Raw genomic sequence first — 25,267 nt, 5'->3', positions numbered from 1 at the left:
TATTAATAGATTTGACTCAAACTAAAGATGGGACTCTGCTGGGTGCTGGTGGCTCATGGCTGAAAACCTAGCTACTCAGGGGGCTGAGATCTGAGAATCACAGTTCAAAGTCAGCCCAGGCAAAAAAAGTCCTCCTAAGAGTCTTAACTCCAATTAACACTTGAAAACCTGTAGTGCAGGTTCAAAGTGGTAGAGTGCTAGCCTTGAGCAAAAGAGCTCAGGTACAATGCCCAGGCCCTAAGTTGAAGCCCTGCAACTAACAACAATAACAAAGATGGGACTCTGTTTTTCTTTTCTAAAAATTCATTTTCTTTTTTTTTTTTTTTTTGTCGGTCGTGGGGCTTGAACTCTGGGCCTGGGCACTGTCCCTCAGCTCTTCAGCTCAAGGCAAGCGCTCTACCACTTGAGCTACAGCGCCACTTCTGGTTTTCTGGTGGTTTTATTGGAGATAGGAGTCTCACGGTCTCTCCTTCCCGGGCTGGCTTTGAACTGCGATCCTCAGATCTCAGCCTCCTGAGTAGCTAGGATTACAAGCGTGAGCCACCAGCGCCCAGCTAAAATTCATTTTCTTTTAAACAAAATTCTTTGTTCTAAGAAGATTTAAAGTCTTTGATGCCAAAACATATGGTGAATAACTAATTTGAATCATTTCCCACCTGACTTCATCACAGGACTCTTTATTAGGAATCATTTCATTGATTATGGTTGTGTATTTTAGAAAATAACACACTTGAACAGGATTTATATGTGCCTGTTGAAACAATCATTATTTAAATTGCAAATCATGTTTTATTCTAATATTTCAGTTATATCATTCTGTGTACAAGCTGTGCACAGCTTGCTGACAAACCTATCAATGAAGTCTGTAGCTTCATATCAAGGTTCTTTTGTGAATCTTGTCAACTACACCATGCCTAAAGACCAGTGTCACATTTCCCCACCTGTACATTGTACTGGGTACTTGGAGCATTTATATAACACAAATCTGCTAGCAATGTGCTGTCACTTTAAAGCTTGTAAGAAAATCTATTCTAACTATTATCAAGCTATTCTAACTATTATCAATATTAGGAAATCAATTATAAAACTCACCTCCCCTCCATTAACAAAATCCAGAACAAAATAAAGCTTTTCAGTTGTTTGGAAAGAATAGTGCAATCCAACCAAAAATGGATGTTTCACATTTTTCAAGAGCACGTTACGTTCTGCCATAATATGCTTTTGCTAGAAAAAATGGAAAAGACCAACTTGTATTATACACCAGAAAACAATCTGTTAATTAAAAAGAGGTTTATAGAAACAGTAACTATTTAATATTACCTCTTTTCTATTGAGAACTATCTTTTTCTGTAATACTTTGACAGCATAAAATTTACCATCCAGTTTCCGTTTTGCAAGAAGAACCTGTAACAAAGATTGTGCAAATAATTACAAATTTCAAGGCTTTTTTTTGGGTCTGGTCGTGGGCCTGAACTCTGGGCCTGGGCGATGTCCCTCAGCTCTTCACCTCAAGGATAGCACTCTACCACTTGAGCCACAGCGCCACTTCCGGCTTTTTTGTTTTTCTGCTTATGTGGTGCTGAGGAATCGAACCCAGGGCCTCATGCATGCAAGGCAAGCACTCTACCACTGAGACACCTTCCCAGTCTTTCAAGGCTTTTATAGAGCTAATTCCCTTGTCAATATATATATATTTTTTGTAGCAGTACAAGAATGTGAACTCTGGGCCGGTACTTGTTAAACTGGCACTTTACCAGTTGACCACATGTCCTCAGCCCAAATTCTGTTTTGTTGTTGTTGTTGTGGTGGTGGTTGTGGGGCCTGAACTCTAGGCCTGGGCGCTGTCCCTCAGCTCTTTAGCTCAAGGCTAGCACTCTACCACCTGAGCCATAGCACCACTTCCAGCTTTTTCTGCTTATGTGGTGCTGAGGAATTAAACCCAGGGCCTCATGCATGCAAGGCAATCACTCTACCACTGAGACACCTTCCCAGGCCCCCAAATTCTTTTCTTTTGTGTGTGTGTGTGTGTGTGTGTGTGTGTGTGTGCGGGGGAGGGGTCCCCAGGCCCCCAAATTCTTAAACTGAGAAAAAAAAAAAGCAAGTCTACAAAAGACCTAGATGTTTTTGTTTTGAAGGCTGAGCTCTACTCAACTTCTTTTTGTAATTTTTTTTCTTAGATATTTTAATACAGCAAAAAAGGACATAGATTTAAATAACTAGGTACTGTATCTTTATAACTCAATATATTGATAAGATTTTTACTACATAATTTACATTGTTTGAGAACTTGGGTGTGTATATGTGAGCAATGAGGCCCAGAGGATGCCCTTGGAAACACTAGGTAATTAACTTCATGCTATGTAAGAAATCTTTGTATGCGTGTGTATGCGTGTGTGTGTGTGTGTGTGTGTGTGTGTGTGTGTGTGTGTGTGTGTGTGTGTGTGTGTGTGTGTGTGTGTGTATACGCAAGTGCGCATCCGTGTGCACCAGTCTTGGAGATTTTTTTTTGCTCAAAGTTAGTGCTCTACCATTTGAGCTACTTCCAGATTTTTTGGTAGTTGAGTGGAGAATGGAGTCTTATGGACTTTCCTTCATCAGCTGGCTTTGAACTAATATGCCCAGATCTCAGCCTCCTGAGTAGGTAGGATTACAGGAGGGAACCATTGGCGCCTGGTGGAAGTCATTTTTTGGTGATCAGAATGCGTTCCTGTTTCATGTTTAGGTTTCTCGTACAGGCTTTTTAAGTCAGAAGAGTTCAGAGAAAGAAACATCATATACAGTTGAGTTTTTATAATGGGTTGAGTTACATGCATATATATATATATTTTTTCTGGTACTGAGGGTGAACTCAGGACTGTGTTCTTCCTCAGCTTTTTTTTTTTCCCTCATGGCTGGTACTCTATCACTTGAGCCAGGCCTCCAGCTCAACATTTTTGCTAGTTAATTTGAGTCGTGGATTTTTCCTTTTCCTCAGCCTTTTAACTATATACCTCAACCTCCTGAGTAGCTACAATTGTAGGCGTGAGCCACAAACACCAATACATACATACACTTTTAAAAAGAAACCTAGAGTATCTTGCCACAGAAAAAGGAAATCTGTACTTGCCAATATAGTCATGCTGTTCACAATAATGTTTTGGTCAATGAGCCCACACAGCTTAGTATATAGCTGACACCATCATGGTTTGTGTGAGTGTTCTGTGATGTCCTCACAATGAAGTTGCTTAAGGACACACTCATCAGAACTTTTCCCCACCATTAAGTGACTTGTGACTACAGCCATAAAGGAGTTGAGACCACCCACAGATGGTATAATTATTATACAACAGGTCCCAAAGCTTTTTGAGATGATCTGGCACACCAACTAGTGATGCTGCTAATATAGGCTTTTTAAAACCTTTGTGGCCTTTCTTACCAGAATCTATAATCTGCCTCAATAAACATGGGGAAAACATCAGACAAGCCTAATGTAGGAGAAACCTACAATATATTTGATCAATGGTCTTCAAAACTGTCAAGGTCATCAAAAATGAAGTCTGAGAAACAGTCACAGTCAAGCCTAAAGAGAGACTTGACAACTAAATGTAACGTGGTATCTTGGATGGGATCTTGAACAGAAAAAGATACAAACAACTATCTGCTCAAGTTTTCAAAAAGAACAAAAAAAAGGAAGTTCTAAAAAAGTTTTTTTAAGTTATTAAAAAAATTTTTTTACTTTTATCTTTGTGTGCCAGAACTAGGGCTTGACTCAGGGCCTCACACTCTCACTTGGCTTTTTTGCTCAAGGCTGGTGCCTCTACCACTTAAACCACACCTCTACTTTTGGCTTTCTGCTAGTTAACTAGAAATGAAGAGTTTCAGATTGTCTGCCTGGGCTGGCTTGGAACTGATATAAAAGCTCAGCCTCCTATGTAGCTAGGACGATAAGCATAAGTAACCAGCACCTGCTGAAAGTTCATTAATTAAAAAAAAATCCAAGTTTGTTAGCCATGTGCCAGTGGCTCATGCCTATAATCCTAGCTTTTCAAGTGGCTGAGATCTAAGGATTGAGCTTTGAAGCTAGCCAGAGCAGAATCCAAATCCTCAAGTCTTTTATGGTCAGTTGTGGGGTTCGAACTCAGGGCCTGAGCACTGTCCCTGAGCTCTTTTGCTCAAGGCTAGCACTCTACCAATTTGAGCCACAGCACCACTTCCAAGTTTTGAGTGGTTAATTAGAGATAAGAGTCTCTCTGGGACTTTTATGCCTGGGCTGGCTTTGAATCCTGATCTTTAGATTTCTGTGCAGCTATACTATATTATAGGCATGAGCCACTGACACCCAGTTCCTCAAGACTTTTATCTCCAATTAACCAGCACAAAGCTAGAAGCAGAGGTGTAGCTCAAGTGATACAATGAGTGAAAAGGTCAAGCTAGAGTGTGAGGCTGAGTTCAAGCCCTAGTACTATCACAAAAATAAATAATTTTTTAAGCCTGTTACTTTATAAAGGCAGACTCAAACAACTTCAGGATGAAAACATCCTCTGCCCAACTGTACTTTTATCAGCATTTGACTCTATTGAACATTTTTTCTTAATTATTTTTTTGCTCTCTTGACAACATGGGTGTGTTTGATCTTTCCCTCTCCAATACTTTTAACTCATTCATCCTTAATAAGAAGGGAGGGAGATAAAAGGTGAGACTGATTGGAATATATAGTAAACATGTAGAAATATAACAAAATATCCCTATATAACTAATATAAGCTAGGAAAAAACCTAATATAAACTAGTTTAAAAAAACACAAAGACAAGCCAGGTTATTAGTGGTTCATGATTGTAATCCTAGCTAGTGAGGAGGCTGAGATGTGAGGATTGCAGTTTAAACTTAGTCTGAGCAGCAAAGTCGTTGAGACTCCTATCTTGACCAGCAAAAATCCAGAAGCAGAGCAGTGATACAGCATTAGCCTTGAGCACAAAAGCTCAGAGACAGTGCCCAAGCTCTGAGTTTAAGCCTCAGGACTGGCTCAAAAAATAAACAGACAAACAAAAATATATTATACAATCTAAAAAAAGATCTGTGTATGTATGGATATTGGGAAAAGTCTTCATGAATTCTACAGGATCAAGCTGGATAGTCATATGGAAAAAAAAAGATCTATGACCTTATCTCTCACAAAATAGACAAGAAAATATTCCAGATAGGCTTTTGAGAAAGTATGAAGTTTCCAAAAAATAGAGCTTATGGTGTTTTTTTTTCCCTGTGTTGTTTTTAAGGAAATCTCAATCATTTCCCAGGGTGGCCTTGCAATCTTGGTCCTTCTGCCCGGTAGCCCTGATAACCCTGATCTTAAGTGATTCTCCTTGATACAGCTACACTGTAAGTTAGGTGATCTAAGAAGAATTTCACATATTTCTTCCTTCCTCCAACTGTTATTTACACAGATGGTTCATTCTTCCTTCCAACCTCAGCCCATTCTCAAAGAAGCCATCCTTGACCAATATATCCAAGCAGAGTTTCCACCTCCCACTGCTGCACACTCTTTCACCTTATTATTCCATCACAGTCCCATTACTATTTATATTTACTTGAGTACAGATTTTGGTGGACTATTTCTTTCACTAAGTTGTTAAGTATCACAACAGCATCTAATTAGAACCCACATGGGTATTTGACACATAGGTGCTCAACAAATACTTGTTTAATAAATGAATTTTGAGAATCCTAGCCTTATGTTCTTAATTATTCTCTTAACACTTCGATAGCAGAGACTTTTCATGTCTTGCATCAGAAAAGTCCTATGACTCACATATGTAAACATACATTAATTCTTTATATACTTAAACACTGAATGAAAAATAAAAACATTCTTACCTTGCCAAAACTGCCTTTTCCAATAACTTTTAAAAAATCAAAATCAGTTGGTTTAGCACTGAAATAAATTAACAATGACAAGAATCAGCCTTCAAGAAAGTGGAAAGATGCAAGCTCTTTTGGGGGAAGGGTGTGTGAGGAGGGCTAGTACTAGGGCCTGACCTCAGGGCCTGGGTGTTGTCCCTGAGCTTTTGTGCTCAAGAGTAGCACTCTAACACTAGAACTACATTGAACTATCGTTCTACTTTGATATTTTGGTGGTTGAGTTTCAGGGACTTTCCTAGGCTAGCTTTAAACCAAGATCCTCAGATTTCAGCCTTCTGAGTCACTACGATAATAGGTATGAGAAACCAGCACCCAGGAAGATGTAAGTTTATAAACATTTCCTAGCACCTCATTCTTGGGGGTTTTTTTTTGGGGGGGGGGATCCTGTCAAGGGGCCTGAACTCTGGGCCTGGGTGCTGTCCCTCAGCTCTTCAGCTCAAGGCTAGTACTCTACCACTTGAGACACAGCACCACTTCCGGCTTTTTCTTTTTGCTTATGTGGTGCTGAGGAATGGAACCCAGGGCCTCATGCATGCAAGGCAAGGCGCTCTACCACTGAGCCACCTTCCCAGCCCTAGCACCTCATTCTTTAATAACTGTTTGGTACAAAATACTTTACAATGGTATATATTGTCTTTCTTAAAAATAACAGTATGTACTTTGTGATTACCTTATAATATTAGGTAAGTCTTACTAAGTTCTGCTTAAGAACTTCAATTATATTCTCTGGGAGAAAAGAATGGAGATCCATCCATCTATCTATCTATCTATCTATCTATTGATCTATCTATCTATCTATCTATATCTATCTACCCACCTACCTTTAAAGTTTAACTTCTCTCTAAGCCAGTTTTATTAACCACAAAAGTAATCAATGCTATGAGTGAGGAAATTGAATAACTGTATAAAGTAGTCATATATTCCAAGGACTATCAGTGTCTGTCTGGTATTCTAAAATATTTCAGGTAGAGAAAAGACTTCACTGTGCTTTTTACATAAATACTTATTTTACCCTGAAGATAAAAGATTCAGTCTCATAGGCAGTAATATAGGAGAGCTAGGTACAGAAAAGTCAGAGGAACTCTAAGCCTGTCATTTTATTTGCTTTAACCAAAGGTAGAAACAGCATTGGCTCTAAGTAAGCAAACACACAGGGCACCATAAAGTCATATGTATATAAGTAGAAGAACTGTTTTATTCAAGAAGTCTGAATTCTTAAATGACAGAGGATGACATCTAAATTTAAATTTTTCACTGATTATGAAAGTTAATTCATACATGATAGTAACATTAGTAAAAAATAGTGACATAGAATACTAGACTAAGTTACATTTAGAAGTATTTCTTCTTCAGAAAACTGCTCTTTGGACAATCTAGTTCTTCATTGAGATACTGAAATATTTTTTCAAACAAAAGCAAATAAATATATAATGTTTTGCATGAAAATTCTCCAAACTGCAAATAGAGAGAGGCCTCATCATTAATTGTAAGTAATTAATGCTAATTGAAAACAGGTTTGTTTTGGGATACTATTTTGTTCATTGCTACAAAATGACAGAAAAGACTGATCAAAAACTAACTTTCTCCTCCAGTTACCATTCCCTTACTTTCCTATAAGGTACAACTTTCCCAGAAAGTGAGCTCAATTTGTCTGTTCTGCTGATATCTGCTCTAGTTCCCTATGGACTCTTTCATACAAGGTCAAACTGCTCACGAAGTTCACCATTGACTTATTAACTCCAATGGTCGGTCTATTTTCCATTTTTAGCTGATTTATCCTTTCAGCAACATTTACAAGAGTTGTAAATGTTCCTCAAGATATTTCCCTTCTTATTTCAGGACATATTTCTGGTTTTTCTCCTACATTACTATTCAGTCTCCAATATTAGCTCTTCCCTGACTTCATCATGTTCAAGCGTCCTGGGACTCAATCCTTGGTTTATTTCTCCCATTTGTCTACACTCATTTCACTGTTTAAGTAGACCAAATTATAGAGAAAACATGATGAAAGAAAATTCTAGAGTTAATCTGTCAAGCCTAATAAGACTTATTACAAGTACCAATGACAATTCTATACTCCTGTAGTCCATGGCAGACATAACTAATCAATCTGGGCACTTCTCAGACACAATCAAATAGCAGCCTGAGAATCCTTTATGTTGAATACTTCAGGCATTCACTTCCAATGAATTAATATTAGAAATGAAGACTATATTTGCACCTTTGGTCTTATTCAACATTTCTCAAATTGTGTTACTCAAAACATTCCCCAGGTACTCAAATAAATTGTAGATAATAAGGGAAACAAGATAAAGTGTAATGCCCTTGAATACGCTAAACGTCCATCAGGACTCCTCTGAAACAAGCTGGCTAATAATAACTAGGGCACACCACTAACACAGATTATGAGAAGGATATCAATTATGGTTGCAAGGATGCCTTTTCTTTCTTTCAAAAAAGAGCTTCTTAAAACTTAAAGGATTGTTTGAAAAGAATTTAACCTACTGAGGATTTCCAGTCGGTCCAAGGTTAATATTCTGTGAGGTAGAGTGTAGCTGTTTGGATAGAGAAAAAAAATCATCATGAAGTAAAATGTACATAATTATACCACAGATATCAAAACATTTTAAGAAAAACTAATATTCCAATTAATGAACTATATACAATAAACACAAAAGATAACATTTATTATAACTTTCAAGGGCAGTTGTAAGGAAAAGCTAAGCCAGAAATAAGGTTCAAAGTTGGCAAGTTTAAACAGAAAAAGCTTTTGGAAGAGATAGGTATTGAAGATACAATTTAAGAAGAATCAGTTTTACATTTAAAAACTGGGTGAATAATGGCAATTTTTCTAAAGTTCGAGTAATGTATCAAAGACAGAAAGAGATAAAGTTAAATCTTTCTCTTTCTTCACAAAGAATCATCCTAGGCATCTGAGAAGAAAAGCTGCTACTTTCTAGTAGTCACAAAAAGAAATATATCAATTTTCTGAAGAGGTTATAACGTTCTAAGACAAAAATGTTCAACTCAAAAAACTATCATTTAATCACAAATTATCAGAATCATAACAAAATGAAGAGACATTAAACAGACAAATGAGACCCAGGTGCCAGTGGCTCAGGCCTGTAATCCTAGTCCTTCAAGAGGCTGAGATTTGATCATTGTAGTTTGAAGCTAGCCCAAGCAGGAAAGACCCTGTAACTCATAGCCAATTAAACTTTTAATTAAACTCTAAATATTATATACTATGATTTAGATTAATTACTATAATTTACCTTTCCCTATAGCTTTATTTTATGCCTTCCTTCCTTCCCTCCCTTTTTAATAGTACTGGGGATTGAAACTACTTGCCCAACATGCTGGGCAAGTATTTACTAACTAGCCCTTTTGTTAGTATTTCTTTTATCACTTCTATTCTTTATTACCTTTATTATTCAGAATTTATTATAACTGGTATTAAATATATGTAAGAAAATCAGAAGTGTTGGCTTAAAGGCATTTTGTTTTTCTGCTGGCTCTGGGATGTCAACTCAGGGCCTGGCACTGTCCCTGAACTTCTTTTGCTCAAAGCTAGCACTCTACCACTTGAGCTACAGTACCACTTCTGGCTTTTTCTGTTTATGTGTTACTGAGGAATCAAACCCAGGGCTTCATGCATGCTAGGCAAGCATTCTACCACTAAGCCACATTCCCAGTCCTAGAATACTTTTCTAAGACAAGCTTATTTTTTACTTATTTTCTCTCACAATCTATCCTAAAACCTAAGAACAACTATTCTTTATTAGGAACACATGTATGTTCTATAATATGCAGCAGAAATTAAAAGTAAATTGATGCCAACTAAAACACATGTATTGACTGCTCTCTCTATAAATACATGTCAGTGAAGAGGATGAGGTAATGCTCTGGTCAAAAAGACCTTTCCTATTGATGAAAACTCAAAATAATAGTTTCAGGTATAGTGATAATGATGAAGATACATAAGCCGAATATAAAATTGTACACATTACATAACCTAGGTAACTTAAAAGATAGGAGTCTGGGTAGCAATAGCATGGCTAGTGAACTAATGAGACTTTTCTTCTTACTTGATAGTTTCTAATTTTTTTTTTCTTGTCCATCCTGGGGCTTGAACTCAAGGCCTAGGCGCTGTCACTGAGCTTTTGTGCTCCAGGCTAGTAGTGCTCAACACCTTCTGGATTTTTGGTTCTTAATTGAAGAGATGAGTCTCATGGATTTTCCTGCCTGGGCTGACTTTGAACTGTGACCCTTAGATCTCAACCTCCTTACTAACTAAAATTTATAGGCATAAGCCTGGTTCTTTTATTTAGCCTGAATAATACTTTTTATTAAAGACAGTACTAATTCTAGCCAACTACAGTGATTATCTAAACATTTGAAAGGCTGAGGTATGAAGTTCTCAAACAAACAAGAAAAAACTCATTAATTCTTCTAAGTCCTTAAGAAACAGTAATCCATAGGTGGTATATATATTGTGTTTAGGTATTCTGAAGAGTAGAAACAGTGACCCATAGGTAGTATATACATTGTGTTTAGGTATTCCAAAGAGTAGAAAATTTACTACTTCATTTTGAGTAAATGTAATCCTAAAGTAACTAGCTTCATTTTTGTGGCCTGACTTTTTTTTCTGTTAAAAATATAATTTATTTTACTACCTTCTGAGTACTTCTTTCATCTTCATCTTCAGATGGATCTGACTGATGTTTTGGGCTGTCCATTTGAAGGAATGCTCTGACATCTGGACTAAAAAAGTACAACTTTAATGTGACTTAGAAAAGATGTCTATAGATTTTTCTCCCTTTTAAAATAACAAAATAGAAACCACTATATTAGCATGCATAGCTACACAAAATACATTATTATAAAAGAGAAAAGCAAATTAATTTCTTAAAATGGAGAAAGCAACAAATATAAACAGAGGTTCATTAAAGAAAATGTCAGTAAAAATTATGCTATTTTAGAGAGGTCCTGGAAATGTCTTCTATCCTGAATGGCAGGAGGGCAGTTATCAAAAAGTACATGTGTACAAAATTATCCAAAGTTGGATATGTAAGAATTGAACAGTTTACAATTCAATGGTCATTGCAAATAATGGAATTACATAAAGTTCAATTTTAATTCCAAGAATAACATGTTTAAACCATTTCAAGGTACAGAATACTTAGTATCTACTATATTATGTTAGAGGTTCTCAGTAATACTTATTATACCATAGAAAATAATAATAACCACTCATGGTATACTTGTTCTATACCAACATCTGTCAAAGATAGAGAAAAACTCTGGGCAGAAAACCCTATCAAAAGAGGTCCGGCTTTTAATGTTAATAAATTAACTTAAAAAGCAGCTAGAGAACCTACTCAGAATGACAGAAGCAGTCTATGAACTATAAATGACTCCAAAAATGGCAATTATTATTTCTAGAAAATATAGTTCATGTACGGGTGTAGTTTGATGGTAAAGCAATTGCCAAACATGCACAAAGGTCTGGGTTCGATAATCAATAACACACACACACACACACACACACACACACACACACTTTGAATTTCTCAAAAATACAGTCATTCAGTGTTGTGATTCTGAAAAAAAACTGTAAAAAAATATGTGTTCTCACATCATAAGGCCATCTTTACATTTTACATAAACAGGTGGTCTATGAAAAAAATTTAATTTTATGTTTTAAAATATGCTTTCTACACCCAAAAGTAGTATCATATATCAATTTAATATCATATATCAATAGTATCATATATCAATTTAAAGGCATAATGGATATCACTAATTCTCAAGTACCAAGTACTAGGTTCAAAATGGTCCACAGTTTAAGCTCATTATAGCACAACTTCAACTTAAGTGGCTACATGGATGCTGTGTGGGTGGAAGCCTGTTTGGGTTCGCAGAGGAGAACACTGCCCAGATTGCCCAGGAGGTATTGACATGTGCTTAAAAACTGCCAACGCCGGCTTCGTGGATGTTGTGAATGCTACTGCTCCAGTCACCACACTATGTTAATACTTGAGTGTTCTGATTTTGCAGCCTTTTGTATCCTCTGTTAACTTGTACCACTCCTTTTAGCTTCAATATTCTCCCTACGTTTCTTGTTAAATGATTATAGAGCCTTTAAGTCCCAGGAAACTTTGCTTTACTTTCCTGAGCAAAGTTAGCTATGTTTTCTGTTACTGCCTAGTACCTCTAACAAAAATTACCTGGCTTCAATTTTTTATTTATACATCTATCTCTACTACTAGATTGGGGGCCTATGCCTCTGGAAGTTAAGGATGAAGCTCACTTAAGTTCCCAAATTCAAACAGGAGCTACTTCAGAACTTTCTTAAGATACAAATAAGTATAATATCATCTGATTAGTAAAATGTTAACAGTATTTGCAAATTCCTTTTAAGCTTAATCTACAAAACAAATCCAAATATAAAAGGAAGAAATGATATAACCAAGATGTGTTGATGAAGGGAAAGACAATAAAAAAAAATCTAAGGGAAGCCAGGCACCGGTGGCTCACGCCTGTAATCCTAGCTATTCAGGAGGCTGAGATCTGAGGATCACGGTTCAAAGCCAGCCCGGGCAGGAAAGTCCGTGAAACTCTTATCTCCAATAAACCATCAGAAAACTGGAAGTGGCACTGTAGCTCAAGTGGTAGAGCGCTAGCATTGAGCACTGAGGGACAGCATCCAGGCCCAGAGTTCAAGCCCCACGACCGACAAAAAAAAAAAAAAAAAATCTGCAAGAAAATTTCACAAACCTACAAAAAGGGTAAATTCCCTATGAGGCTTATTTAATATTCTTAGGCTTATTTTTAGAACACATGAAAATTACTTACTGGTTGTAAAGCTCTGGATATCTAACTAAGTTCTGGATGAATTCATTCAGTCCTGCTCTTCTTTGTTTAATAAAATCTGTAAGAGAGATATAAACTATTAGCATTACTTCTGTCAGCCTATGTAATTATTAAAACATTTACTTAAGAATATTCAATATGGTTGAACAAGTTTACACTCCCACCAACAATGGTAGGGTTCCCTTTTGGCTATATCCCCTCCAGCATCTGTTGTTATTAAATTTCTTGACTATAGCCATTCTAATTGGGGTGAGGTGGAATCTCAATGTTGTTTTGATTTGCATTTCTTTTATGGCCAGAGAAACTGAGCATTTCTTCATGAGTCTATTGGCCATTCTTATTTCTTCTTCAGAGAAGTCTCTCTTTTAAGTCTTTAGCCCACTTATTAATCTGTTGTTTCTTTGAGGATTTGTTGGGGGAGTTAATTTTTTGAGTTCCAGTTATATTTTAGATATGAGACCTTATCCGTTGTATGGCTAGTGAAGATCTTCTCCCATCCGTGGGCTGTCTATTGATCTTGCTAGCTATGTCCTTTGCCATGCAGAAGCTCTGCAGTTTCATGCAATCCCATTTGTCTAATCTTTCTTTGATTTGTTGTGTTTCTGGGTCTTTAGTAAGAAAATTTCAGCCTGTGCCAAGGAGCCCTAGAGTTTCTCCTATTCCTTCTGTAATGTTTTCAGGGTATCTGCTTTTTACTTCGAGGTCTTTGATCCATTTGGAGGTTACTCAAAAGACTCCACATAGAGCTCCCCTATGACCCAGCAATCCCACTTTTGGGCATTTACTCAAACAATCACAAACAAGGCCATACTAAAGTTACAGCACAACTATGTTTATCACAGCATTATTCTCCATAGCTAAGATATGGAACCAACCCAGATGCCCTCGGTAGATGAATGGATCAAGAAAATGTGATAGCGCGCGCGCACGCGCACACACACACGCACGCGCGCGCGCGCGCACACACACACACACACACAATGGAATTCTATGCCTCCATCAGAAAGGGCATATCCCATTTCTTAGGAAATGGAAAGACTTGGAAAAAATTATAGTAAGTGAAGTACACCAGGCCCAAAGAAACCTAGGTCCCATTGTTTCCCTATTTGCAATAACTAGTATACATCTACGATAATCTTTTTTTTTTTTTTGGTTGGTCGTGGGGCTTGAACTCTGGGCCTGGGCGCTGTCCCTCAGCTCTTCAGCTCAAGGCTAGCGCTCTACCACTTGAGCTACAGCGCCACTTCCAGTTTTCTGGTGGTTTATTGGAGATAGGAGTCTCACGGTCTCTCCTGCCCGGGCTGGCTTTGAACCGTGATCCTCAGATCTCAGCCTCCTGAGTAGCTAGGATTACAGGCGTGAGCCACCAGTGCCCAGCACATCTACGATAATCTTATAAGACAAATAGAAAAGGTCAAAAGCTATGCACATATGACCATTTAAGATGGTGCTAAGCAAAATGAACCCCAAAATAGGGAAACAAGAGGTTTTGTTTTTGTTGCTGTTGCTTTTAAAGTATTTATAATGTACTATATGATTTCTTTTGTTTCTTTTGTATGTTCTTCCCCCATGGTATAACACCTGTTTTCACTGTATTCGATTCTGGTGTCCTGAATCTTGTATATACATTTTTCTAATTTGGGGAGAGGAAGGGAAATAACAAAATGCTGAAACAAGGATGCAGGATGACCCATTGTAATAATGAGATGTACAAGACATTATGTTTAAAACAAACTTTTCAACTTCTGGGTGGGGAGGGAGGGAGTTATAGAGGTAAGGAGGGAAGAGATGGCAGGGGAAAAACAAAGGAGGAGGTAACAATGCTCTATAGGAAATGCACTCAATACTTTACTCATGTAACTGTAACCCCTCTGTACAGTATCTTTACAATAAAAATATATTTTTAAAAAACAAAAAAAGAATATTCAATATAAGATAGTAAATGGTAGTTAAGAAGCTCCCAATTTAAATATAGCAAACATGATCTGTCAAAAAATTCGCAAAAAATATCTCATTTTAGATCTAAATATCCACTTCTTTTGGCAAGGGGTGGGGGAGATAGAGTCTTGCTATGAAGCCTACTCCCTTTTTGCCTTAGCCTGCTGTACCTCACCTTACCTGACCAGATTCTAATTATAGACTCACTGTAAAACTTGGAGATACATTTTACTTTGTTTAGTTCCTCATATACCAGGCAGTGAGTAAAAATTAACACTGTGACACTGATGACTGAAAAATCATACTAAAGAAACAACTACTATTATTAGAACTCCTGTAAAACTAGGAAATGTACTATCAAAACTACTACTATTGAAAAGCCCTTGAAAGCTAGGCATGGTAGTATACATCCGTAATCCTAACTGAGGAATTGGAGGCAGGAGGATAACAAATGTGAGGCCAATGTGGTCTATATATTGAGACTGTCATAGCCTAGCATGCACAAGGTCCTAGGTTTAATTCTCAGTACTGCAAAAGTAAGTAAATAGACATATAGGCAAATTCTCCTTGGAAATGCACTGGTATACTTTCCTAATAAATAATTATCTAATAAACTAAAACTGTTTTTGTTTTTGATAACTGAGACTTACACAACAACTACTAAGCAGTCTAGTTTGTTTTTGTTCTTCGTGGGGCCTGAACTCGGCCTGGATGGAGTCCCTCAGCTCTTCAGCTCAAGGCTAGTGCTCTACAACTTGAGCCACAGTGCCACTTCTTTTTCTCCTTATGTGGTGCTGAGGAATCCAACCCAGGGCCTCCTGAGCATGCAAGGCAAGCACTCTACCACTGAGTCACCTTCCCAGCACCTAGCAGTTTGTATGTATGTGTATACATATATGTGTGTGTGTGTGTGTGTGCATGTGTGTGTGTGTGTATATATATATATATATATATATATATATAGTGCAAATGTTTCTTATGGTTGAAAAAGTTATTCAAATATTTTGTTTCTTGAGAGGCAGTGATCAGTGGGATTGTGATTTGAGACCAGCCTGGGCACATTCAGGAGGCTTCATCTCAGGTATGTGCCTGTCATCTCTAATAGGGAAACACAAATTGGGAGACTGCATCCCAGGCTGGTCTGGGGATACAAAAAGACCCTGCCTAACACAAAAGGGGCTGGAACACCTGCATGCTAAGAGTGTAGCCAAGTTTAATCCCCAGCACACACATCTCCCCTCCAAATCAAGTATCTTGGTTTTATTATTCTCTGCTTTGAGCCCTTCCATGTGATAATGTCTTTTTTTTCTTTTTTGTTTGTCATGGGGCTTGAATTCTGGGCCTGGGTGCTGTCCCTGAGCTCTTCAGATCAAGGCTAGCGCTCTGCCACTTGAGCCACAGCACCACTTCTGGTTTTCTGGTGATTTATTGGAGATAAGAGTCTCCTGGACTTTCCTGCCTGGGCTAGCTTTGAACCACGATCCTCAGATCTCAGCCTCCTGAGTAGCTAGGATTACAGGTGTGAACTACCAGCACCCAGCTTCCATGTGAAAATTTCTTAGTTATAAAATGAGGCTCATGCTTTACATCACAATGTAGTATTGGATTACATGATATAATGAATACAAGTTCAAAAACTATCTAACAGATGGTACAAGCACAGTCATTAGCTATTGTCATTTCTGTTATTATTTGTTGTAGGGCAAAATCCCCCCCCACCTTCATAATCTAAAACTCTGCTAGACTGACACTTCACCATTTTAGCCATGCTCCAAGCTCTTTTTGCTTTAGTTATCTGTCAGATAGAGTTGTGTGGGTTTTTTATTTTTGCCTAGATTCCCCTGGATCATGGGCCTCCTATATTGACTCCTATATAGTTGACCAGACAGATACCACCTGTATTTCCACCCCCCTTTTTTTTCTTTGTAGGTTCAAGAACAATTTGAATTTGTAACTGCCACTTTCATTCTACCATCTGAGCCAAGCCTCCAACCCCACCATGTATATTTTTGTGGAGATGGAATCTTGTTTGGTCATTTTTCTTTTCCTTTTCCTTTTTTGTTGTCCAGGGCTGTCTTCCTATGTATCTGAGATTACACAGGTGGATCACTATACCCAACCTCAATGAAAGTTTTCATGTACAGTTTGTCACCAAATGATGGTTATTTCCAGTCACATAGGTTTATTTTCATTTCTTGAATTTGAGGTATGGTTGTTAAAGAACAAATTAAGTCTGATCTGGATCCAGATACACTTGGTAATTTTACTGCTGTTGTTCAACTATAAATTGTTTTTAGAATTTTGGGCAGGTATCTTGTAAAACTTTCAAAGGGCATTTTTCGGGTCACCAGACAGGAAAACATGTGAGATTTACATTCTATTTCTCAAGGACTACACTTAGTAATATAGGCAGAAGAGCTAAAATGAATAACTACATTTGAATATTAAAAGAAAATCAAGGGCTGGAAAGGTGGCTCAGTGGTAGAGCACTTGCCTTGCATGCATGAGGCCCTGGGTTCAATTCCTCAGCACCACATAAGCAGAAAAAAAAAGCCAGAAGTGGCGCTGTGGCTCAAGTGGTAGAGCACTCGCCTTGAGCTGAAGAGCTGAGGGACAGTGCCCAGGCCCAGAGTTCAGGCCCCATGACTGGACCCTCAAAAGAAAGAAAAGAAAATCAAATCAGGGTACCAGTAACTCACACCTGTAATTCTAGCTACTCAGGAAGCTGAGAGCTGAGAATTGGGATTCAAAGCCAGCCTAGGCAGCAAAGTTCACAAGATTCTTATCTCCAACTGACCACCCCCTCAAAAAACTGGAATTGGAACTGTAGCTCAAGTGGTAGAATGCTAGCCTTGAGCAAAAACGCTCAGGAACAGCTCTTAGGACCAATATACACACACATCCATACATACACATACACATACACACATACACATACACACACACACACACACACACACACACACACACACACACTCTCACACACAAACTATAGAAGCAGCTTTTAACTGCTCTGTGAATAGTTATTGAAGATACATTTTTATTTTGTGAGCAGAATCATAAAGGAATTTCCTTTACACTACACTAAGTGCTACTAGATTTTCCATTTCTTTTCTGACTTTAAATAGTTTGTAATCCCCAGGTAACTCCAAACTTAAAATTTTAGATTAACATTAAAAATGCAAATACCTGATAAAACTTCGTCTGACAAAAATGTGTCTAACATGTGACAAGAAATGCCAAGAATTTACTGAATATATATCATCTTTAAGAACTATAATTGAAGATATGTACTTTAAAATTTTCTCCAATGAATAACTTTTGTGAATCTATTAAAAGATAGAGAGATAGAAGTTGAAAAATAGAAGTAGATTTTGTGTAAACAGTTGAAGGCATGGATCATGTCTTTAAAAAAAAAAAACTTACTTTAACCCTTAACACCATATTTCAGAATGTTTAATAAATGCCTTTAATAAACAAAATACTGTCAAGAGAGTCCTTCATTTCTGCTTTTCTCCCTTTCCCTTGCTGTTTGCATTTGTTATGTACCACTGGCTGCCTCAAACTTGCAATCCTCCTGTCTTTATTTTTGTTTGTAAACTGGAGTGTGTACATAGTTTTAAAATTAAAGCCATAAATAAAATTCACTCAGGGACTCTAACTTCCACCACTAAATCTCTCTTGGCATTTTCCCTCCTCCATAGTCACTTACTTTTTAATATATTCCTTCTTTTTTATTCCCACATCCTTTCCTTCCTTAACACACACAGAGGACAATACAAAGTCATCTTGTATTTTTCCACTGAACAATATATTTGGGAGGTCACTCTATAGTAATACTACAAAGAGCTTTTTTGTTCCTGGCTATAGCCATATTACATTCCAAACTTGGAAGGATATTTCCTTCTTTCTAGTTTGTTAGACTTGCATATACATCACTTTGTATGCAGTTTATATTTCTCATAGATTCCTAAAAATATTATATCTTTGTCAAAGAGAAATATATATAGTTTCCTTAAATATTACTAAATTCCTCTCAACATGGATTCTAACATTTTACACATCCACTAGCAAAATATGAGAATGCTTGTTTCCTCAAGGTTTCATGAAACAAGCATCTTTGGGGCTTCCTGACTAACATGTGTAGGGCTTTTCCAAGAGCTCAGAGACATATAATCTGTTTCACTGTTGACAAGTCACATATAATACACTAAGGATAGATCTCAAATGTTCGGTGTGTGAAGTATGTATGTATGTGCAAACACATGCTGTCACTGGGTTTGAACTCAGGTCCTTACACTATCACTACTTGAGGAAGTGCTCTATCACTTGAGCCCTGCCTTTACTACCTCAAATGGTTCATCAATGAAATCAGTTTCTAGTGTCAGATACTTAACCTCGGGGAAGTTAGTCCGCTTATCTTGGCTTTTAACAATGAAACAGTGGTGTTCTAGGTCTCATACTTTCTTACCTTCTTTCCTTGATGAAATGATTTAGCTTCAAACAGTCAACTAAAAGCTCTAAAAATTTCAGTCCTTGTTTAGCTCTCATATTATCGCTAACATGTAGTTGTATTCTGTGTGTGTGTGTGTGTGTGTGTGTGTGTGTGTGAAGTACTGGTGTTTCAAGTTGGAGCCTTGTGCTTACTTGGCTTTTTCCTCGCTCATCTGGTGCTCTACCATCTGAGCCATACCTCTAGTCTTGCAACTGCTGGCTACTTTTGAAAAGAAGTTTATCAAATTTTCTGCCTAGGTTAGCTTTAAACTACAAATCCTTTGGGTCTCAGCTTCCTAAGTAGCTAGGATTATAGACATGAGCCACCAGTGCCGCAGTTTTATTCTACTTAATGTCTTTATGCTAGTTCAAATAATAATTCTGTCACTCAGTCCTAACATTTCAGGAATCTCTGGTTGTCTTTCTCTGTATGTGTACTTTATTTTAGAAATTATTATAGCTGTTTCATGAAAGGAGTTCTTGGGGTTAGATGCACGGCTCAGTTGATAGAGTGCTAGCCAACAATTGAAAGTATAGGGTATTGACTGTTGTTGTCAAGTTAAAAAACATGTTCTTGTTGCACATGGCTTCTTTTTTTATTTTCTTGTTGGTATCACTGAGGATTGAACTCAAGGCTTCATGCCTGCTAGGCAAGCACCCCTAATCACTTTAGCTATGCCTCCAATACTTTTGCTTTTTTTTTTTATTACCTGTATGTAAATCCTGGGCAGATGAATGAATCTAACTGTGCTTCTGTTTCCTTAAAAGTCCTGGCTAGGGGGCTGAGAAGGTGGCTCAGTGGTAGAGCGCTTGCCTTGCATGCATGAGGCCCTGGGTTCGATTCCTCAGCACCACATAAGCAGAAAAAAAAGCCGGAAGTGGTGCTATGGCTCAAGTGGTAGCATGCCAGCCTTGAGCTGAAGAGCTGAGGGACAGCGCCCAGGCCCAGAGTTCAGGCCCCATGACCAGACCCCTAAAAAAAAAAAAAAAAAAAAAGTCCTGGCTAGTCAAGTTTAAAAACAGACAGTGTAAAAAATTCTAGAATTTTTACTAAAAAATGTTTACTAAAAAAAAATTCTAGAATTTTAACTACTTGAAACTTCAGCTTTCATTTAATAGCTGGTATATAAAGTTATTGCTTACCTGGATCGAAATTATCACCAAATATTCTTTTGGCAGGTATCTTCAAGGCCATAGCAGGAAATTGTTTCTTTAGCTAGAATTTTTTTTAAAATAGCATTACAAATATTATTAATTTTAAAGGTTTTCTAGTTATACATTAACCAAAACTATCTGATTTTTAAGCTTTATACTTTATACTTTAAACATGATTATTCACTGTAATTATTAAATTATATCAATACAATATTAATTACACATATAACTATACCAACTGGACCAATACATTTATACCAACACAATATTAAATTATACTACAAACCATCCAACTTTGTCCAAAACATAAAAATGAAAACACTCAGAAGTAGCTGTGTGACCTTAGATATGTTACATCTCTGTGCCTCAATTTTCCTTTCTGTAAAATGACAATGACTTGAGCACTCATAGTTTCTTGTACTGCTTCAAGGAGAGCTTAGCCTCACCTAGCCATGTAAGTTCTGAACATATTACACACCATGTTTGAAGTGTGTTATGTGCTATTCTAGTTGAAAATTATTCTATTCTAAATGAATAATTTTCTAAGAAAGCTGATGAATTTTGCTTTCAAAATCCCGGTTCTAGCCTTCCCCTTAGTATGTTCACCAGATTTGCTTGTATTCAGAGATAAACATGTTCCTAAAAAAAAAATCTATTTGAAGGAAGTGAGGTCATAAAAATGGGCTACACTTTTACTCTGAGTTTGATGTCAAAAACTCATGTACACATACAAAAAATTTAGATCAAACTAACAATTGGCAGGAAGAACAAAAAAGAAATATAGTAATCACTGTTTCCCACCAGCAGTTGTTAGCAAATTCATCCTGAAAAATATAAATTAATTGACTCTGGGCATTTTTTAACACAAAAATAATTGTAAATGGAAAGACAACAGAGGGGTACCTTAGTGATTAAAAGATAGTTTATCTTTTAAAAATGTTTACCAAAATATTTATAGAAGACATGACATCTAAAATTTGTGTCAAATTATAATGGGCTGGCTAAGAATAAGGACAAATAGGCTTGTACCAGTAACTGAAGCGAGATGATACCATTGTATTATTTGAATTGGTTTGTCTACTATACATATGTTTGACAATTTTTACTATGAAGAGTTAAAATCTGAAAACTGTCACAAAATACAAGTTGAAGCTGAACTAAAATGTTTTCAGATTCGAAATGTTAAAAGCAGTACAGGGAAAGAATTTGTGTTTTGAATTCAGGGAAGGCTGGGCTACGTATAATATGATTTCCATATTTTAAAAGGCATTTATATAAAAAGACAAATTCAGAAAATGATAAAATAAGAACAAGACTTTAAAAAGAAACATAAGAGCAATTTGGAAGATGGATGATAACAACTGAATCACATTTAAGGATTTTTTTCCTCCTGAAAACAATTAAAGATGGAGTGTTTCATGTAGGTGATCATTGGTGGTTAACTGGAGATAAGAGTCTCATGGACTTTCCTGCCTGGGCTGGCTTTTAACAGCAATACTCAAATCTCAGCCTCCTGAGTAGCTAGGATTACAGGCATGAGCCACCAGTACCTGTTATCCAGATTTTCTAAGCTCTGTACTAATTTTACATAAGGACAAATAAATGTTACTTTAAAATTACAATATTTTTCAAAACTCAATTAAAACTTGCAAGTTGGGGCTGGGAAGGTGGTAGAGCGCTTGCCTTGCATGCCTGAGGCCCTGGGTTCGATTCCTCAGCACCACATAAGCAAAAAAAAAAAAAAAAAAAAGCCGGAAATGATGCTGTGGCTCAAGAGGTAGAGCGCTAGTCTTGAGCTAAAGAGCTGAGGGACAGCGCCCAGGCCCAGAGTTCAGGCCTCACGACCAGACCCAAAAAAAAAAAAAAGAAGCTCAGGGGACAGTGCCAAGCCCTGAGTGCAAGCTCTAGGACTGGCAAAAAAAAAAAAAAAAAACTTGCAAGTCATTTCAATATTACTTGGAACAAATAAAGCTACAGTAAAATGTTAGATAAGAAGTTAGAAGTCTTGGGGCTGGGAAGGTGGCTCAGTGGTAGACCGCTTGCCTTGCATGCCTGAGGCCCTGGGTTTGATTCCTCAGCACCACATAAGCAAAAAGAAAAAAGCCGGAAGTGGCGCTGTGACTCAAATGGTAGAGTGCTAGCCATGAGCTGAAGAGCTGAGGGACAGCACCCAGGCCTAGAGTTCAGGCCCCACAACCGGACCCAAAAAAAAAGAAAAAAAAAAAAGAAAGAAGTTAGAAGTCTAACAAGGGACAGCAAGTGCTGCAGCTAGATACTATTTGATTCATTCTAGTTTATTTAAGAAGTAATCTGCAAGCCAGGCAGCAATGGCTCATGTCTATAATCCTAGCTACTCAGGAGGGTAAGATCTGGAGGATTTATGGTTTGAAGTTAGTCTGGACAGAAAAGTTTGTGAGATTACAGCTCAGAAATAACCAGCCAAAAGACAGGCTGGAGGCATTGCTCAATTGGTAGAGCATTAGTCAAGCAGGTAAGCCGAGTGAACATCAAACCCCAACACCAGAAAAAAAAATCTATTTTGAAGTGTTCATCCAAGTTCTATTTCCAGTAGTATTTGGAACTGCTCAACAGTTCCAGCCTATAGTTATTTTTTTATTATTATTGTGAAAATACCATACAGAGGGGTTACTTGGGCAAGATAGTGAGTATATTTCTTATCAAGCATTGTTGCCTCCTCCTTTGTTTCCCCTTCCCAATCCTTCCCCTCTCCACCCCTCCACCCCCACCCCCCACCAAAGTTGTAAAGTTCGTTTTTTGACATAACGTCTTGTACATCTCATTGTTGTAATGGGTCCACCTGTAACCCTATTTATAGTTAGAATATTTTTGAAGAATCTTTCCCCTTTTCCATGTGTGTGTGTGTCTGTCTGTCTGTCTGTCTCTCTCTCTTTCACACACTCACACACACATACACACACACAATCTCTCTCTCTCTCTAACAATCTTTGTTTGGGATGTGTCTGTTTTGAAAGAAATCTTGTAGAGTATGACTTACGGTATTGTAAAGTTTGTCAAACTCTGCATATCTCCTGAAGACAAACCATTCACTCCTGCCTACAGAGACCAAAACTTTATAAACCTGTGGAAATAAAAGCAGAATTTAATAAACTGAAACTTTCATCCTACCAAAAGCTGATATTTTAAAGTGCTATGACATTCCTCTCTAATCTTCAGAGAATAACACAACAAACATGTATGGGCTCATTATTTAGATCTACTGAATTCTAACATTTTACGTTTTTTTGTTTCAGATATTTTCCCAACAATAAAACAGCTGAGATTCAATTGATGTCATATTCTTCTTTTCTGACCCAGTATTACTGCTGTTTAGTCTGGCACAACATAATCACTCAACTACTAGCTATCATCTTCTGGGTCATTTTTTCACCCCCAATGCCAGTACTGAGATTTGAATTCATGGCCTCACACTCTCGTTTGACTTTTTTGCTCATTGCTCTCTACCACTTAAGCCAGTGTTAGTTCTGGCTTTTTGTTGGTTAACTGGAGGTGAGAATCTGTTGGATTTGTCAGCCTGGGCTAGCTTTGAACCTTGAACCTTTGATTTCAGACTCATGGGCTAGGATTACAGGCATAAGCCATCATTACTTGGCTCCTTCCAAGTCATATTTTACCCAGTATTTTTTCCAAACAAAAATTTTGTTAGATTTCTAATACCCTCTTACATATGGCTAATGTTTTCTTATATATAATCTCACATAATCATAATCAACAACTCTACGAAGCAAAATATTACAAATCCCAATAGACAGGAATGATAGCTTAAAAAACATATAACCAAGAATAAAATTAAAATCTTTTATCCTCTGTGTACCAGAACTAGTATCAAATGGTTAGAGAATTGACTCTCATTATTCATTGCACAGGTACTCTCAGAATATAATTTAACACATATAAATATGAGGAAGAATTTGAGGCCCCAAAGATTTTGTATAATTTCTAAAGGGTATAATGTAACAAGATCCAGGTATATGAAGAAAGGCTGGCTGATGTAGTTTTGGTTATCTCTTGTTTTACAATTATGACTAAGGAGAGATATGGGTTGCTTTTGAAGTTTCTATTTAATTGTTCACAACCAGACAACTTAGAAGAGAAAACCTGGTTTAAGACAGACCCACCTATGTGTATCAATTACCCTTTCCCATCAAAGATAATTTCCATTCACAACATCATATTGGATACTATGAGGAAAACACAGCTTTGATATTATGTGTGGTTACATTGTATGACTTCTGTAATATTGTTTAAAGCTGCACTGATGATGAGGCAGTCACTCGTAGTAGTCACATGGACAATGGATGTTTCACTCAGACGGGGATGAATAAATAGATTGGACACAGCATGGAATCTAGGAATCAAGCTAAATTAAGAGGGAGAGAGAGCTACTACATGTAAAGTGTCAGAACTGATTTTAAGATAAGCATCCCTCAAACATATGGAATACAGAAGGAAAAGTAGAAGATCTACTTAAGGTGCCAGTGAACTAAACTAAGAGATTACAGACCCATTTAAACAGCCTGGAATCAGCACTGCTATAAAAAAACCCTTAGGTTTATATGATTATGAGCTTTTTAAGTTCTTTGTGTTGACTTTTTGGAGTGGAGAATGGACCCTTGTAGGGTTAAGTGGCCAAGACTAAAACCAAGTTTTAAGTTTCAGGATGGACAGACTCTGTAACAAATTTATTTACAGTAACAAGCTTTGCAAAGTTATTAACAGTGTGATTATAAATAGGTGCTTATTAAATACATTCTAAGAAAACATTACTAGGTATAAAAGAAAACAACTTCAAAATTTTTAAGTATTCAGCAAGATAAGCCAGATATCTCAGAGAGCAGTATGCTTGTTATTACAATATGAAATCATCTCT

General features: G+C 37.2%; 1 protein-coding gene across 2 annotated transcripts in view; it reads right to left on the bottom strand.

Moving 5' to 3' along the window:
- The window catches only part of LOC122095873 (serine/threonine-protein kinase Sgk3), a 101,710-nt gene that overhangs the window by 18,969 nt on the left and 57,474 nt on the right, over window positions 1-25,267 (bottom strand). For both annotated transcript variants that reach the window (XM_042666188.1, XM_042666181.1), the window contains exons 3-10: window positions 23,375-23,458; window positions 20,347-20,419; window positions 12,754-12,829; window positions 10,572-10,659; window positions 8,401-8,450; window positions 5,851-5,908; window positions 1,321-1,404; window positions 1,093-1,224 (exon numbers count right to left, since the gene is read on the bottom strand). In XM_042666188.1, the coding sequence (XP_042522122.1) occupies window positions 1,093-1,224; window positions 1,321-1,404; window positions 5,851-5,908; window positions 8,401-8,450; window positions 10,572-10,659; window positions 12,754-12,829; window positions 20,347-20,419; window positions 23,375-23,458 (645 nt within the window). The remainder of the gene's footprint in view (window positions 1-1,092; window positions 1,225-1,320; window positions 1,405-5,850; window positions 5,909-8,400; window positions 8,451-10,571; window positions 10,660-12,753; window positions 12,830-20,346; window positions 20,420-23,374; window positions 23,459-25,267) is intronic.

Source organism: Dipodomys spectabilis, unplaced genomic scaffold, assembly GCF_019054845.1.
Source record: "Dipodomys spectabilis isolate Male_0828 unplaced genomic scaffold, ASM1905484v1 ptg000015l, whole genome shotgun sequence".
NCBI lineage: Eukaryota > Metazoa > Chordata > Mammalia > Rodentia > Heteromyidae > Dipodomys > Dipodomys spectabilis.
The sequence above is the reverse complement of the archived record's forward strand: the minus strand, read 5'-3'. Positions and strand labels throughout refer to the sequence as shown.